Source organism: Podarcis bocagei (genome assembly GCF_964188305.1).
Source record: "Podarcis bocagei genome assembly, chromosome: 12".
Lineage (NCBI taxonomy): Eukaryota > Metazoa > Chordata > Lepidosauria > Squamata > Lacertidae > Podarcis > Podarcis bocagei.
The window spans coordinates 54,592,286-54,610,108 of NC_138137.1; the positions used below are offsets into that span (position 1 = coordinate 54,592,286).

A 17,823-nucleotide genomic window follows, 5' to 3' on the forward strand; every position below is an offset into this window, starting at 1 on the left:
GTTAATTTTAATTATTAGGTGGATCTGCAGATTTAAAGGTTGTCGGTAGGAACTGCACTGAGGACGGCTGGTCAGAATCTTTCCCCCATTACTACGATGCCTGCGGGTTCGATGAGAATGACACCATGGGAGATTATAACCAGGTAGGCTGGAATTTAGAGATGCTTAAGGATTTCTGGGAATTCTGACCTGAGCTACCCTGATCCGGCTCCTCTGGAAAAACCTGTAGATTGGAATCCTTCTGGTTTTGTAGTTCTCCAAATTTTATGATTAAGTTATTATCTCAGAATTCACCCCGCTAAAAGGAAATGTGTATTTATTGATAACGTGCATTTAGAAACACATACCTTGATAAAACGTCAAATTAAATACTGCTTTTGATAATAGGCATATTTAAATATGAATCTGATGGGTGTGGGTTTGTTTTAAAAAATGAGTAAACAGGATAGAGCAGAGTTATGAATAAACAACATGCAAAATTGATATGAACCAGATATAGGCTGATCCATCCATCCCTCACTGGAAGCAGTTGAAGATGAATACCGTACTTTTCCGTGAATAAGACTATGTTCTTTTCTTTAAAAATCATGCTTAAAAAGTGGGGGTCATCTGATAACATGGGTAGTGCATAGTGTGGACATTTGATTGGTTGCTGCCGTGGCTGTCAGCAGCTATTGTGCGTGTTATTGGTTGCTGCGTCAATGGGTGGTGTTGATTGGGTGACGCTCCGGCAGTTGGGCGGGCAATTGGCAGCTTCTGCCAGAGATGGGGCAGACAGAAAGTAGATTTTGTGATGTGTTTGGGTGAGCGATTTTTGGCAATCCCCCCTACAAAAAGCTCAAGAACCCTGTGCCATCTCCCCCCATTTTCTTAAATTTGTGTCCCCCCAAAAAAGGTAAAGGGACCCCTGACCATTAGGTCCAGTCGTGACCAACTCTGGGGTTGCGGTGCTCATCTTGTTTTATTGGCCGAGGGAGCCAGCGTACAGCTTCTGGGTCATGTGGCCAGCATGACTAAGCCGCTTCTGGCGAACCAGAGCAGCGCACGGAAACGCCGTTTACCTTCCCGCCGGAGCGGTACCTATTTATCTACTTGCACTTTGACGTGCTTTCGAACTGCTAGGTTGGCAGGAGCAGGGAGTGAGCAATGGGAGCTCACCCCGTAGGGGGAATTCGAACCGCCGACCTTCTGATTGGCAAGTCCTAGACTCTGTGGTTTAACCCACAACACCACCCGCATCCCGAAAATAGGGGGCATCTTATACATGGGGGCGTCTTATAGATGGAAAAGTACGGTACTCTTCCCAAAGCAAAAAATCTGACAATCGTTTTGGCATCCCAGATCTGGATTTCATGATTCGTAGTAATGAGCACATTGTGGTTTGCTTTCTCAGGATTACTACTACCTCTCGGTAAAGGCTCTGTACACAGTGGGCTACAGCACTTCCCTTGTGTCGCTCACCACTGCAATGGTGATCCTATGCCGTTTCAGGTGAGTTTGGCGAGAGCGAGAGAGGTTTTGCATCTGTGCCGACCGGGGGGGGGGGGAATGGGGCTCGTGTTGTTGGGAAGCAGAGCAAGTAAACCCCTCCAAGTAAACCCCCCCAGCCACTGCAGTCTTGAGATACCAGGAGCCTCATACGCAGCGGTGCTTGGGAATGCTAAGAAACAAAACAAACAGATGCAGATTTGAAAGGTTCAGTCAAAAAGATTCGAGGCTTTGTATCAAAACATCGACAGAAGCCTGCTCCTTTGTTCCAGGGACCATCAGGCGAGATTTGGTTACAATGTCTGAAGAGGGGTCCAAAGGAATAGAGAACAGAACATATTTAATACAGTCATACCTCATGTTATGTCCGCTTCATGTTACGTTCTTTCAGGTTATGTCCCGCGGCGACACGGAAGTACCAGAAAGGCTTACTTCCGGGTTTCGCCTCTCGTGCATGCACAGAAGCGCGAAATGACGTCACGCGCATGCGCAGAAGCGGCGAATTGCAACCCACGTGTGCGCAGACGCGCCGCTGCAAGTTGCACTATTTTCATGTTGCGAACGGGCCTCCTGAACAGATCCCTTTCGCAACCAGAGTTAACACTGTAGACAGGAAACCCCTCCAAACCAAGAATTTCTGAGAGTGATTCACCTTGCTTACGCTGTCAGTGGAAGCCCTGTGCAAGGACTTCCACTTGTGGAGTGGGGCTTTCCCTGACGCCTCCTCCCTCTGTACCCCAGAAAATGGCTCCTGCGGGGTGAAAGGATTTGGAGAAGACCCAGAATATTGAGGGGATTTGTTCTACCTAGCAAGTACAACATTGAATTCCACTGCAATATACAGTGGAACCCTGGTTCTTGACCGGCTTAGTTGATGAACAATTCAGCTCCCGAAAAACCAAAAACCCAGAAGTAAGTGTTCCGGTTTTCGAACGTTTTTCGGAAGCCGAACATCCAATGTGGTTGTTGGCTATTGTTTCCGGGGCACCTGCACCAATCGGAAGCCACACCTTGGTTTTGGAATGTTTTGGGAGTCGAGCGGCCTTCAGGAATGGATGACGTTCGAGAACCAAGGTTCCATTGTATATAGAATAAAGAGGTTGCAGATTAGACATGGCGTTTCCTCCTTGGTGACCTTTCCTTCCCTCTCGCCCCCAGGAAACTGCACTGCACACGGAACTTCATCCACATGAATCTCTTTGTCTCCTTCATCCTGCGAGCCATTTCGGTCTTCATCAAGGATGGAGTTCTGTACGCCGAACAGGACAGCAACCATTGCTTTATCTCAACGGTAAAGTGGCCTAGAAATCAAAGTCTAGCACTTTCCAGGAAGAGAAAAGAGGAATAAGAATAGATACAGAAATATAAATCATTGATGTAGTACGTATGTTTACACCAGGGGCAGAGAACATCAGGCTTGGAAGCCAAATGCAGCCAGAGATTCAGATCCGTATTTGTCTTTGAGTGAATGTCTACCTCTGTATCACTAGCTATATTATTATTATTATTATTATTATTATTATTATTATTATTATTATTATTATTATTATTATTATTTTCATTCATACATACATTCATACATACATACCCTGCCCATCTGGCTGGGTTTCCCCAGCCATTTTGGACAACTCCCAACAAAATATCTAAAAGACAATAAGAGCCAGTGTGGTGTAGTGCTTAAGAGTGGTAGATTCGTAATCTGAGGAACCGGATTCGCGTCTCCGCTCCTCCACATGCAGCTACTGGGTGACCTTGGGCCAGTCACACTTCTCTGAAGTCTCTCAGCCCCACTCACCTCACAGAGTGTTGTGGGGGAGGAAGGGAAAGGAGAATGTTAGCCGCTTTGAGACTCCTTAGGGTAGGGATAAAGCGGGATATCAAATCCAAACTCTTCTTCAATAAAACATCAAACATTAAAAACTTCCCTATACAGGGCTGCCTTCAGATGTCTTGTAAAAGTCAGATAGTTGTTTATTTCCTTGACATCTGATGGAAGGGCATTCCACAGGGTGGGCGCCATTACTGTGAAGGCCCTCTGCCTGGTTCCCTGTAACCTCACTTCTCAAAGTGAGGGAACCGCCAGAAGGCCCTCGGAGCTGGGTATCGGTACCATCGGTATGGATGATGGGGGTAGAGGCGCTCCTTCAGGTATACTGAGCCGAGGCCGTTTAGGGCTTTAAAGGTCAACACCAAGACTTTGAATTGTGCTCAGAAACATACTGGGGGCCAATGTAGGTCTTTCAGAACCGGTGTTATGTGGTCTCGGCAGCCACTCTCATGACTGCCTCATTCTGGATCAGTTGTAGTTTCCGGGTTACCTTCAAAGGTAGCCCCGCGTAGAGCGTATGGCAGTAGTCCAAGCAGGAGATAACCAGAGCATGCACCACTCTGGCGAGACAGTCCACGGGCAAGTAGGGTCTCACCTTGCGTACCAGATGGAGCTGATAAACAGCTGCCCTGGATACAGAATTGACCTGCGCCTCCATGGACAGCAGTGAGCCCAAAATGACTCCCAGGCTGCGCACCTTGTCCTTCAGGGGCACAGTTGCCCCATTCAGGACCAGAGAGTCCTCCAAACCAGCCCGCCCCCTGTCCCCCCAAAACAGTACTTCTGTCTTGTCAGGATTCAACCTGTTACCTGCCATCCATCCTCCAACTAGCTGGCACTATTTCTCACTTTTGTTGTGAGTGGCAGGTTCTGCAGGCTGTGAGGACAGGCGTTTCTCTGGGTCGCCCAGTGGGGTGCATCCTTTTATAAGCTCCTTAGCAATTTATCCACATTTTCTCCTCCATTCTTATCCCCACGTCTTCCTTGAATTACTTCGCGCGCGCACATGCATTATACACACAGCTGGGTTCTTTTCTTGCATTCAGGAATGGCTTGGAGGACTTCAGTCTGCCAATTAGCAGCCATTGTTGTCTCTCTCCCGGCCTGCGCTAGAAATCCGCAAGCTCCCTGCAACCTTTCATCAAAAACCTCCTGACGCCTGGAATTGCTTTTTCTCTGCTTTTAGAGTGGCAGCATCTAGGTGGCAGTGTTTATATTCCTCCCCCGTCACTCCCCGCAAATGCTTTTAGTCATATTTTAAAGTACAGGTCGTTGGGTTAAATAATAATAATAATAATAATCCATGTTTTTCCTAAGAACTTAAAAATGCCATGGCTGACTTTGAGTACACTTTAAAGACCAGCTTTCCAGAGCAGCAGTGCAAAAGCTTTTCCAGAGGGCCGATTTCCCATCTGGGCAGCCTTCTGGGGGCCGCAAGCTCACTGCGGGAGAAGCCAGAAGCAAAATTGGGTAGAGAGACAAACACAGATTTTATTTTCTGCAGGGTGGGCTAGTTTTTACACACACACACCTTCTATCCTTCAGGCAGGGAAGACAGATGATCAGAGTTTAAGGATGCTTTTCAGGCAGGTGAAAACATTTGGAAGTACAGTTGCATCCTTTGTTTTGGCAACATACAGGACAGGGCAAGATGGGGCAGGACACTTAGGTGGATGTGATTTTTTTGGTGCTGAATTGACTTCAGAGCAATTCATTGCTAATAATAATATTTATACTCTGCCTGTAATGAGTATGAGTTACTCGTGCGTAAACTGCCGCCTTTCTAGGCTTAATTGCCTTGGTTAAACCGTTCTGACTGCACAGCCCATCTCCGCGTGGCTGCCTCAGTCGCTAGCAGAATCTGTCTGTGGGCGTTTCTTAAACCTTTTCCAGCATAGAAGCTGTCTGACTCCTAGTCGCCTCCTCCTCTCACTGCGCGGGAGTCTTCTGCGCAGGGAGGGCGTGGGTAGTGGAGGACCTGTGCTCTCCTCACTGATGTCCAGAGAAGAATCCCGGAGCTCTCCCTCCGCTTCCCCCATTTGCCCCCCTTTATCCCTGGTGTTGTGCTGATTTCCTTCCTCCTCTACCAAGCTGCTTCTCCCCCTGGTGCTAGGTCCTTCGTCTGCAGAATCTGGGAGCCTCCCCTTCGCCTCTCGCTCTGATGTCAGTTCCCTGACACTGCCCATCTGGATGGGTTTCCCCAGCCACTCTGGGTGGCTTACAGCACATTAAAAAATTGTAAAACATTATTAGATATTAAAAATTTCCTGATACGTGGTTGCCTTCAGATGTCTTCTAAAAGTCAGATAGTTGTTTATCTGACATCTGACAGGAGGGCATTCCACAGGGCGGGCGCCACTACCGAGAAGGCCCTCTGCCTGGTTCCCTGTAGCCTCACTTTTCGCAGTGAGGGAACCACCAGAAGGCCCACAGTGAACGATGGGGGTGGAGAGGCTCCTTCAGGTACACTGGGCCAAGGCCGTTTGCAGCGTAACATGGTGACCCCCTGGAATTGCCACACTCGTACACAAACATAGGCATGAATTTGTACATCTGTCTGTGCTTTGCTACCCGGAGCTTAAATACCTGATCTTTCACACGCCTTTTCAAACACCTGTGTTTGAAGAGGTTTCCTAACTGGAGGAGGGAGGGGGGGGAAGAGAGAGGACATGAAATACAAGACAAAACTGTATCAATACAGGACATTGAAATATAGGACAATCCTGTATTATACAGGACAGGTAGCAACCCGACTTGGATGTGTGAAGCTGGAGCAGGGAAGACTGCAGCCTGGGCAGAGTTCTGAGAGCCCAGCTGGGAGGTGGAGCAACAGACTGAAGCTCTTTTCTCTTCTGCAGGTGGAATGCAAAGCCGTGATGGTCTTTTTCCACTACTGCGTCATGTCCAACTATTTCTGGCTCTTCATCGAGGGGCTGTACCTTTTCACCTTGCTGGTGGAGACCTTCTTTCCAGAGAGGAGATACTTCTACTGGTACACCATCATCGGCTGGGGTATGTGTCTCCTCCCATCACTTCCTGTAGAACAGCTTCCATCTTACACACACCCTGCTTGTAAAGGGCAAAGATCACATACCCAACACCTTCTTCTTCTTCTTCTCTGCAGGAACTCCTACCATTTGCGTCACCATCTGGGCTGTCCTTAGACTTCACTTTGATGACGTTGGGTAGGTGTCACTGTTGTGGTCTAAACTACTGAGCTTCTTGGCCTTGCCGGTCTGAAGGTCGGCGGTTCGAATCCCCGCAACGGAATGAGCTCCCGTTGCTCTGTCCCAGCTCCTGCCAACCTAGCAGTTCGAAAGCACACTAGTGCAAGTAGATGAATAGGTACCACTGTGGCGGGAAGGTAAACGGCATTTCTGGTTTCCGTCACGGTATCCTGTTGCACCAGAAGCAGTTTAGTCCTGCTGGCCACATGACCCAGAAAGCTGTATGTGGACAAACGCCAGCTCCCTCAACCTGAAAGGGAGATGAGCGCTACAACCCCATAGTCACCTTTGACTGGACTTAACCATCCAGGGGTCGTTTACCTTTACCTTACTTTTGACATCAACAAGAAAGTCACAACCGCATTCTGCTCGGTTGCAGAATTGGCTTTTCTACGAATTGACAGCTTCTAGCTAAGGAAGTCAGAGTAGTTGGTTGGTGTTGCCTGCTACTAAGGATTAAATGAGCAGAGGTTAAGTGGGGGAGCATCATGGCTGAACTCATGTCAAGTAGGTCTGTGGCCTAGGTCCAGGTCACACCAGGAGGAGAAGTGTTTCATCTGGCCTCTTAACCTTTCCTCTTTTGTCTCTATGATTTCTGCTCACCTTCCATCTGGGTCGCAGCTGCTGGGACATGAACGACAACACAGCCTTGTGGTGGGTGATCAAAGGCCCTGTGATTGCATCAATAATGGTAAGTTGGAGAGGACAAAGGACGGCTCAGGAATGAGCCAGACTGGTAAACGAGTAGGTCTTCAATAACAGACCTCCAGGTGTCCCTATTTTCCAGGGACAGTCCCAGAATTATTTAGATTACTAAACTTCGTAATTTGGCACCGGAGCGGGAAGGTCTAAACAGGAAGTCCGCCTTCCGCTTTTGTAAACAGCTTGAAGCAAAGATACCGCAAGCTAAAGTCTGGAAAGTCATCTGTAAAGGACTAAATTTCCATAGGCTTTTATTATTATTATTATGCTCTGTAAAATGTGTTCTTTATGTTGTACACTGTCCTGGGATCTTTTGATAAAAGGTGGTATATAAATTGAATAAATAACTAAATTAAATATTTGGTGGAGGTGGTTTAACTGGAGGACAGTCAGCCACAGATCTGGTTAACTGAAGTTTCATGTTCCTGTTCTTTGGTGATTCATGGATCCCTTTTCTTCTTTTCCCCCTCTCCCCAGATCAACTTTTTGCTTTTTGTGGGCATCATCATCATCCTGGTCCAGAAGCTCCAGTCGCCTGATATCGGGGGCAACGAATCCAGCATTTACTTGTAAGTACAGGGCAGAACTGTCGAAGGAGCCGTAGTTGGTTTTGAGCTCTGACATACACATAGGAAAAAGTGAACATGTGGCTTGGGGAGGTTTCAATTTGGGAAGGTCAGAGCGAGAGAAATGCCTCTCTCTAACTTGGATAGCCACCCCCGGTCAGCTTACACCAGTCTTCTTCAACCTTTGGGTCCCACGATGTGGGTGGACTACAGCACCCATCATCCACAATGGTTATGGATTATGGTTGTTGTAGTCCACCTTCATCTGAGGGATTGAAGGCTGAAGAACACTTGTGTAGACAATACTGAGCCAGAGAGGTCAATGGTATGACTCAGTTTAAGGCAGCTTTCTAAACAGTCTAAACAGTACATTTTCCTTTGCATGGAATATCAGGCTAAGGAAGAATTGAGACAAAAGGAGGAAAGCAAAGTTTCCACATATGTATTTGAAACCTTGGGGTTGTCTTGGAATGTGTGTGTATTCCATTTAAGGACAACATAGCTACCGATGTTCCTAAATTTCTGTTTTTATTTTGTTAACGAACACAAAAGCTGAACCAAAGCACCACCTCTTGCAAACAGCCATGGCGGAAATCTTCTGCTCATATAGGTGATGTTTCTAAATTTATTTCAAAGCTAGAATGCCCTTTTTTCCCAGAGGAAAACCCATTTTGACAGGAGGCACAAGGAACAGGAACAAGGGGGAAATAAGCATGTGGGACGCCTCTTGCCATTCATGGCTGTCATCACCGATTGTAGGAGAATGCAGATATCTCTAACTTCAGCCAACTCTGCAGTTGTTACTGGACTATAGCAGGCAGCACTGTGGTCTAAACCACTGAGCCTCTTGGGCTCGCCAATCGAAAGGTCGGCGGTTCAAATCCCCGCAACGGGGTGAGCTCCTGTTGCTTTGTCCCAGCTCCTGCCAACCTAGCAGTTCGAAAGCACACCAGTGCAAGTAGATAAATAGGTATCGCTGCGGCAGGAAGGTAAACAGCGTTTCCGTGCGCTTTGGTTTCTGTCACAGTGTCCCATTGCACCAGAAGCAATTTAGTCCTGCTGGCCACATGACCTGGAAAGCTGTCTGTGGACAAACGCCAGCTCCCTTGGCCTGAAAGCAAGATGAGCACTGCAACCCCATAGTCGCCTTTGACTGGACTTAACCGTCCAGGGGCCCTTTACCTTTATAGATCCTATCATCCCTGACCATTGGCCACATAAGCTGGGACTAGGGAGTCAGAGCCCCCCCCATTTTTTTGGAGAATATTCCACTGGCTACTCCTGTTTTGTGGCATTGAACTCATTGGGTGACAGTTTCACCTCCCCTGGGTGGGCTTGTAAAGGAGGAAATACATTTTCCAGTCTGGATATTTAAAAAGACTTCTGGGCAGAGAGTTTTCCCAGTGTTCTGCGCATTGAATCAATTTATCTGACACCTCCGCTTCTGTGTTGCTGGCTGATACCCCAAATATTAGGTCAGCATTCCAGTAGGGAAATTATTGGTGCTGTAATTCGGGATGAAGGGATGCGGGTGGCACTGTGGGTTAAACCAGAGAGCCTAGGGCTTGCCGATCAGAAGGTCGGCGGTTCGAATCCCGTGACGGGGTGAGCTCCCGTTGCTTGGTCCCTGCTCCTGCCAACCTAGCAGTTCGAAAGCACATCAAAGTGCAAGTAGATAAATAGGTACCGCTCCGGCGGGAAGGTAAACGGCGTTTCCGTGCGCTGCTCTGGTTTGCCAGAAGTGGCTTAGTCATGCTGGCCACATGACCCGGAAGCTGTACACCGGCTCCCTCAGCCAATAAAGCGAGATGTGCACCGCAACCCCAGAGTCGGTCACGACTGGACGTAATGGTCAGGGGTCCCTTTACCTTTACCTAATTCGGGATGGGGGCCACGCTATACTATCTCTCTGTAGGTCATGCCTACTTCCAGGTCACAGCTCTCGCCAGCCATAACTCACACCATTGAGTGCTTTTTATTACCTTAGAAAGCCTGCTAGAATGAGACAGTCTATGCAAGCCATGCAAGGAATATGCTTGTCTAATCCCTGTTGGGAATTTTATCCAGCCTGGGGTCGCAGCATTCATACACAAGAGAGTTTTGTGGTGTTCTTTCCAACTTGGCATGGCGTATTTCTGCTTGAGGCTGTGCTGCTATGGAAAGTGAAAGAACTGTCACTCACCCCCTCCCAAAATGGCCATTTGCTGCATGTTCACCGTAGAGTTCACAGGGGAGCATCTTCTGTCAAGAGATTTGTCTTTAAAACAGCTCACAAGGGATGATTCAGGGGGAGGGGGACCATAGCTCAGTGGTTTGTGTGTCTACTTTGCATGTATAAGGTTTCAGGTTCAATTCCCAATATGCCCAGAAAGAGCTGGGAATTCCCCTGACCTGAAACCATGGAGACCTGCTGCCAGTCTTTGTTCAGAATACTGTACTAGATCGAGGAAAGGCCTGTCTCAGTACAGTCGTACCTTGGAAGTCAAATGGAATCCATTCCGGAAGTTCGTTTGACTTCTAAAATGTTCGAGAAACCAAAGCACGGCTTCTGATTGGCTGCAGGAAGTTGCCGAAGCGCCGTTGGACGTTCAGCTTCCAAAAATAGTTCACAAACCGGAACAGTCACTTCCAGGCTTGTGGCGTTTGGAAGCCAAAATGTTTGGGAACTAAGCTGCTTGACTTCCAATGTACGACTGTATAAGGAAACTTCCTCTGTCCCCAAGCACCACATATCAAATGTTCTAATGCTCCCATTAGCTTCCAAGGTTGCACAGCCTAGAGCCCACATGGCGAACACATCTGCTGGCGATTTTTTTCCTATGTGTATGGTTAGCAACAGCAAAACAGAGACAGGCGATGTCATTTTCCTGTTTTCATTTGCTGCCATTTTTTTTATTTCTGTTCATGTTGGTTTGCTGCTTCCTGTCTGGAGTCCCGCAGAAATGTCCAACGTTGATGTCTGTGTTGCAAAGAATTGTCGATCCCGGTGCTACTTAGTGACCTTAAGCTGACTACTCTTGCAAAATATTCACGGTGCCTTCAAAATGTGCATGGTTGTCAATATATGTAACCTGTGGTCATGCAGAGATCCCGCATACGGATTGTATTGAGAATATAATAATGTGTGCGTGTCTTGAACCCAGAGCTCCAGTGCATGTGCAGAGTTCCAGGGGAGTACACACTGCCCTATTCCTCTAACATCAGGGCAGAAGGGAGGCTCCATGCACACAATCAGGGACATGTATAAGTGTTGGTTTGCAGCTGTCTGCTCCAATCAAGGTGTTCCAGGGTATTCACAGAGCTCATCTCCGAACAAGGGCTTCCTTCTGTATAGCAAAGAAAGGTTGTGTTCACAAAGGGGTATGGGATCAGAGCTTTGTGGGAATGTTCAGGGAGGCAGGAGAGGATATATTGTTTATTAATATCCTTCCTAACTTGCATTAGCAAGTTCCTTTACTTAGCAGAGTTTTACATTCCCCTTTTAAACACACAGCGGGTAGCTGGTTGCAGGCTTGTGTAAGCCTCTCAGTATTAGATTCCTGGTAAGTTCCTTTATATCCCTCTTAAAAAGAATAAACACAAGACAATCTTATTAAAGTCAATAGAAGAAGTTTACTCACATCATTAGTTCACAGTTGGATCCCTGAAGGCAGACTTAGTTACAGATATATAGCTGTGGATCTATCCCATATGGGGATAATCCCAGTGTCCTCTGTTGGCTGAAAGAGTATTTCTAGCTAAAAAGCTGCTCCAATGATGGAGGAAGTCAAAGAGAGAGAGTGTGTGCTATGTGCCTTGTCCTTTTGTTACCTGGACAGGTAAGGTCACGCCCACCTCTAGTCACATGTAAAGGAAGTATGTCCCAGCCAGGAGGAAACAGGAAGTTTTCGACTGGCTGGACCAAACATTCCCCCGCATGTCCACTCTAGGAAAACAAGGAATGTTGTACTTGACTGCTACTTATGTATCACATCCCACAAGCTTCTCTGCATTGGAGGTAAGGAGGCGAGGCGGGAAAACACCAAAGCTATTTCAGCACTGTGAGAACATCCAAACACAAAAACATAAATTTGATAGATCGTATACTGTTACTTATTTCAGCCATAAATGTTGACTTTTGAAGAATGTGGAAAGCAGATGGGAATGAGGAATGGGGAAAAGAATATTATATATTATTAAATATATGAGAAGGAATACAGAATCCTGAAGGGTCAGAGAAGCCACAACATCAGAAGAAGAAGAAACCCACTATCCGTTCCAATCTAAAATATTTTACAGAGCGTTTCCACATTTTCTAGCAACACATTTCCCCGCTGCAATCCTAAGGACCAGAATCTCGGTTTACATTTTGCTGCTTGATTTGGCACTGCAGAAGCAGGATTCCATCGCCAGTAATATTCTCCCTGTCCTTTTGAAGATGGGGACAACATTTGCCACAGGAGGGTGGGAATGATTCGCCACTAAGAAAGATACCAGAACTCTACTACACAGAAGACCTTGCGGATCAACTTCTGGCATCACCAGTTACAGGACTTCGGGGAACAGATGCTGGGAAATGCTTTTTTTAAAGCAGAGATCCTGGAGAGCGTCCTGGGCAGGGTCACTTGAACGCAGCTGTATTGTGCAACCAACACTTCTATCTCTTTCTGCCTCTCTGCTTAGCAGCAGACATGAACCTCATCTTCTCTTAGAAGGCTTCATTACAGAGAGCTGCTAAGCGCAGTTAGCATGGCTGCTTGCCACAACTCATCAAATTAACTGATGGTTTCGACATGGGCGGCGGAAACTCCAGCTCTGGAAGGTCTCTATTCTTATGCAGTTAAAGCTGTCCTGGTCAGATGTCCGGTGAGGCTAAAAGGGGGGCTTTGCATCTTGATTTCTCAATGTCTAAATGCCACCTGTAAAGAGCTGCCCTCCCTAAACCAACTAGCAATGGCCTTACTTATACTGTATCATGGGGAAGATGTAAAGTGTTATTTATAAATGTTTATATTCCTCCAACTAGCTTAAGTATTGACATCAATAGCAAGTGGGAAAGATTAGAAACCTTTGTTAACTTGCTGATTTCGGATTATCTGGGGGCAAAGGTCCTGCTGGTGGGTGATCTCAACGCAAGGCTAGGGCCAGATGACTCCAGTTTAGCAACCAAATACGGGTGCAAAGTTGGGCTTCCCAAAACGTTTAGCCCATAAGCCTACTAGACCCCAAGGCTATCTAAGGACCAATATTCAAACTATGCCGGCGCCTGCCTTTTCAAATTTTTGAGGCAGCTAAGTTTACACAGTCTAAATGGGCCATTATCCCTGGGGAATATACATTCCTGTCAGGGTCAAAAACTAGTACAATTGACTACATATTGACCGATAGCGAATTATTAGCAAAAACTGAGCGATTAAAAGTGCTCCCATATGTAGAAGGGAGCCCATTACACCTGCAGGTACCCCTCAAAAACAAGACAATCTTTCTGAAAACAATTCCTGGAAGCAAATTTTCTGTGACATTCTGCTAAGTCAACTCAGGTCCACAGAATTTTCAATTATGGAGATACAGTGGTACCTCAGTTTCAGAACAGTCCTGTTTACGAACTATTTGGTTTATTAACTCTGCAAAACCGGAAGTAGTGTCCAAGTTTGTGAACTTTACCTAGGTCTAAGAACGGAATCTGAGTGATGGAAAGGCAGTGGTGGTGGGAGGCCTCATTAGGGAAAGCACACCTCGGTTTAAGAACGGACTTCCAGAACGGATTAAGTTCATAAACTGAGGTACCACTGTACTAATGCAAATATCCTGGGGCTAAGATATGAACCCTGGCCTATCCACAACTGTCGGTATTAGTGGCAGGTGAGCAGGAATTGGACAGTTCTATGGCTGCGTACCCACCATACATTTAAAGCATGCGATTCCCCCTTGGTGAATTCTGGGAATTGTAGTTTACCCACTCACAGAGCTGCACTTCCCTGCACTCTTAGAAAACTACATTTCCCAGGATTGTTTTGGGGGAAGCCACATGCTGCAAATGTCTAGTGTACATGACCAATCTGTCTATCAGGTTAAAAAACAGGGGATGTTATTTGCAAGTCAAAGCATTATAAATAAAAGTAACAGCAGTCCATTGTTTTTCCATCCAGCCTTTTTTCGCTTGTGCACTGCCCATGTGGATGTTTATTTGCTTGCCAACCCATGAATGCAAAAAGGGGACTTTCGCTTACTGTAAATCAACGGTTCAGTTAGCACAAGGCAAAAGCTTGAAGGTTAAGCCAGGCTTGTTAGTTTGGTGCACTGAAACTGGACCTGGCATGAACTGGGACTTGCTGAAGATGGTTGAGTACATAATTCATCTTGGCAATATTTCCCGATTATAAATGCTGTTGTATTTAGAGGTATTGGAAACAATGGAAATGATCGATCCTTATCACAATTGCCTGCAAAGCCATCAGCCAATCTTAAGACTTAATTTTCCAAAAGCACGCTTCAAAGACTTCATACGACTTTTTTAAAAAAAAATAATTGTGAAATGTTTGCGTTTTTTGAAGTGAAAAATTTCGTTTCATCTCTATTTATTGAGACACCAGCTCCAATCGTATGTAGCAATAGTGTTGCACAATGCACTGCTATTGGGCTTTATCAAGTGATACATTCATTTTGTTACCTAAATATATTTCTTGCTCACCAATGGGATGATGTGCATCTATATGATCAGGTGTATAAAAATTCAGGGTATCACTTTTTATGTCAACTTCTGATTCCGTAAGTCGCTTTGAGGTCTTTTCTTTTTTTAAAAAAAAGGGATTAATAAATATAATTAAAAATAATAAGAACAACAAAAACTACACATGCAGTTCTCAGTCCAGAGAGGGATTTGCAAATGGAAAGTTGCTGCATCAGAGCAACACTGTTTATCAGCTGCAGAAGCTGCAACTCCGGCTGAACAAAAACCCCTCACCACTTTCATGTAGGGCACCTACTTACACATCACCAGAAAGAAAGAAGAGAGTTTATGACGTCACCAGATTGCATAAAATTTGCATATGCTAATCCATATGCATAGGTGCAAATTTGGAAATAATGACTATCATTTAAATAGGAATTGCAGCACATCTCACCTTAGTGAGAGGCTGGGGAAACTCAGCCAGATGGGCGGGGTATAAGTAATAAATTATTCTTATAAACTTTTATAGTGGGGAAGACCCCAAGTGACATGTATGAGCAACCTCAATACTTCATTTCCTGCTTTCTTCTCTTTAAACCAGACTTGGACTCAGACAGAGGACACTTTCAAATAGCAGGCTTACAGCCCTTCTTAATAAATAAAATACATAAATAAATATTTCTTTTATTTATACCCCACTCTTCCTGGTTCAGAAAACCAGGCCCAGGGTAGCTAACAACAAATTTAAAACACTTAACAAAAAACAGCATAAAATACAGTATAAAACGTGAATAACAATAAATTCAGAATGTGAATAACAATAAATTTAGGGGGGACATCCATCCAAAAAACATTAGATGATCACCAGGGCTAGCTGGCTAAATTAGTCCTATTTGGGCCAGCGAGGAGACCAGGGGAGAATTAGCTGTGGGGTCCCAGAGCGTGTAATCTTCTTAAAAAGGGGAGAGGGAGGGAATAGGGGTAACTCTTACCCCAAACAAGTCCTACACATTTTAGCCTGAAGCCCAATATGGCAGGATGTAACAAAACCATCTGATCTTTGTAGCCAGTCGGGTCTGATTCAGATGTGGCATTTGATGGTCACTGCTTCCATGTGGGCAGGATTCCATGCAGTCAGTACCATGTGCAGCCAGAATGACAATTTTTCACTGTTTACAGATGAAACCATGGCCACATAATACCTCACCCAAGTGGAACGATTTGGATCTTAGTCATACCCAGCTTCAAACCTTATTCAAAAGTCTCCAGCCGATAGGCTCCAGTCTTCTGTCTATGGCACCAGAAGGCAGATCTGCCCTTTGTTTTAGAGTCCTGGGGTTGCACAGTGTTAAGTGCCTTCCAGGAATTGTTGGACTACAACTCCCATTATGCCTAACCATGGGGTGATGGGAGGTGGAGTCCAACAATATCTGAAGAGTACCATGGTGACCACCCGTCCATTTATTATCACTATAATTAAATTTGGTTCAATGCACAAAATCTCGTCGCCACCTGTCATTATTTTGACAGCTGTGCAGTAAGCCAACGTCCCTGACTATCATCTTGGTTTTATTCTGGCTTGCACCCTCCTTTTCTTCCTTTACTTTGTCACCTTAATAGCACCTTTTGTCGTCATGCATGTTGAAAGCATGCATATATATTTAGCTAACGCAGGTGTACATCATTCCTCCAACTAGCTTCATGGTGGAAAGAGAGGAGAAACATGGCATATCCCATCGGTAGGTATAATTTTACCTCTAGGGGGAAAATGAATAAGACGTAGATCAAAGGATCCCAATGTTCTAAAGTTTTCTTGGGGGGGGGGTGGAGAAACACTTCTTTTTTAAAAGGCAAAATGTGTATAAATTATGCAGATAAAGTCATTTCACAAGTGTCTGCCTTGCATAATTTATTCTGCTTTTGCAAAGCCATGGGAAAGGACAGAGACCTGTAGAGCAGGGAAAGAGACGTGTGTGCAAAGAGGACAGAAGCGCATACAAAAGGGTCCTTTGCTTTTCTTCGCTGCTGAAAAGACAAGCCACCGTTCGGTTTCAAAAGAGGCTTGTCTCTTCAGCATCTAAAACTGCCCTGAAGAAAATTGCCAAGCAAGGATCCAGCTGTGCGTGCAGTTCTCTTAAGAGTATAGAAAGCTGCTTTACACCAGATCAGGATACTACCCAAGTTTGGTCAACTCTGACTGGCAGCAGGCCTCCAGGTGCTCAGCCAGAGAAAGGTCTTTTCCATCAACTGCTACTTTTTAACTGGAGATGCCCGAGGCTGAACCCAAAACCTTCTGCATGGAGAGGATCCGTTCTACCCGTGGCCGATAGCCCCCAAAACGTAGCCCTAAAACAGCCCACTTTGAAGATGAAGCTTTGACATTCCAGCTATTTTTTGAACCATGTCATGGCCCTGTTTTTGGAGTGCCTAGTAGGTTCCCAATTCGCCAAACTTTGTTTATACATGGCTGTTCCACAAAGGGCATATTGGGTCATTGCAGGAACTAAAAGCTCTGGATGTGTTGTTTGAAGACAATTTGGAAGCTTTGTCTAGTGCACAATACAGCTCCCCAGATCTCGATAGAGACCAGGCTGTTAAAAGATGCAACACCTTTGTTGCGGCAGTTGCGCTGATTGCCAGTTTGCCTCTGGTCTAGGGTTGCCGTATTTCAAGAGGTAGAAATCTGGACACAAAAAGTTGTTGAGGTTTTTGAGGGCGATCACCCTATAGCCCTCCTCCGCTGCTGTCAAGCCCGAGCCACCCACACCCAAGTCCGGGGAGCCTGCGCCAGAACCAGAGCTGGCCACACACACTTTTTAAAAAATAATAATATCCAAAATCAAGGACATTTGCTTTATAATGTAAAATCCTCCCCCTCAGAAGGACCCCTCAGGGCAGGATTTAGGTTTGATGAGGCCCTAAGCTACTGAAGGCAATGGGGCCCCTTATATGTCCAGCTGTCCTTTGTCAACAACAAATTGTCACTGTTTGTTTTTTGTTGTTGATATATGCTATATAGTAATTTATGGACCTCATAGGTATCTCAAACCATTTGCACATAACAAAATATGTATTTTATCAAAGTAATTGATATAGAAATGAGCAAAGCAGTGGTATTTTAGGGAGCAGGCTAGCAGGTGGGGCCCATCACTTATATCATAGGAGCCTACACAACATAAAACACTGTTGCTGTATGTAGGTTTTATTTTATTCGTTTTTTAGCTTATATTTTGGAAATGTACATCCAGGTTTTTTTCCTTTAATTTTTTTGGGGGGCCCCAAGAGAGTGGGGCCCCTAAGCTATAGCCTGTTTAGCTTATACGTAAATCCGACACTGGGACCCTTAAAAGAAGTCATGGCTGG

General features: G+C 45.6%; 1 protein-coding gene across 9 annotated transcripts in view; it reads left to right on the plus strand.

Moving 5' to 3' along the window:
• ADCYAP1R1 (ADCYAP receptor type I) overlaps positions 1-17,823 on the plus strand; it is a 391,549-nt gene that overhangs the window by 106,359 nt on the left and 267,367 nt on the right. For 5 of the 9 annotated variants that reach the window (XR_014000755.1, XM_081163732.1, XM_081163737.1 and 2 more), the window contains exons 7-14: positions 19-143; positions 1,394-1,491; positions 2,647-2,779; positions 6,175-6,328; positions 6,441-6,501; positions 7,165-7,234; positions 7,723-7,814; positions 16,158-16,199. Coding sequence is in view for 8 of the 9 variants with exons in the window: in XM_081163732.1 (XP_081019858.1) it covers positions 19-143; positions 1,394-1,491; positions 2,647-2,779; positions 6,175-6,328; positions 6,441-6,501; positions 7,165-7,234; positions 7,723-7,814; positions 16,158-16,199 (775 nt within the window). In the remaining variant the exon portion in view is untranslated. The remainder of the gene's footprint in view (positions 1-18; positions 144-1,393; positions 1,492-2,646; positions 2,780-6,174; positions 6,329-6,440; positions 6,502-7,164; positions 7,235-7,722; positions 7,815-16,157; positions 16,200-17,823) is intronic. The other 4 variants (XM_081163735.1, XM_081163736.1, XM_081163738.1 and 1 more) reach the window with 1 other exon arrangement.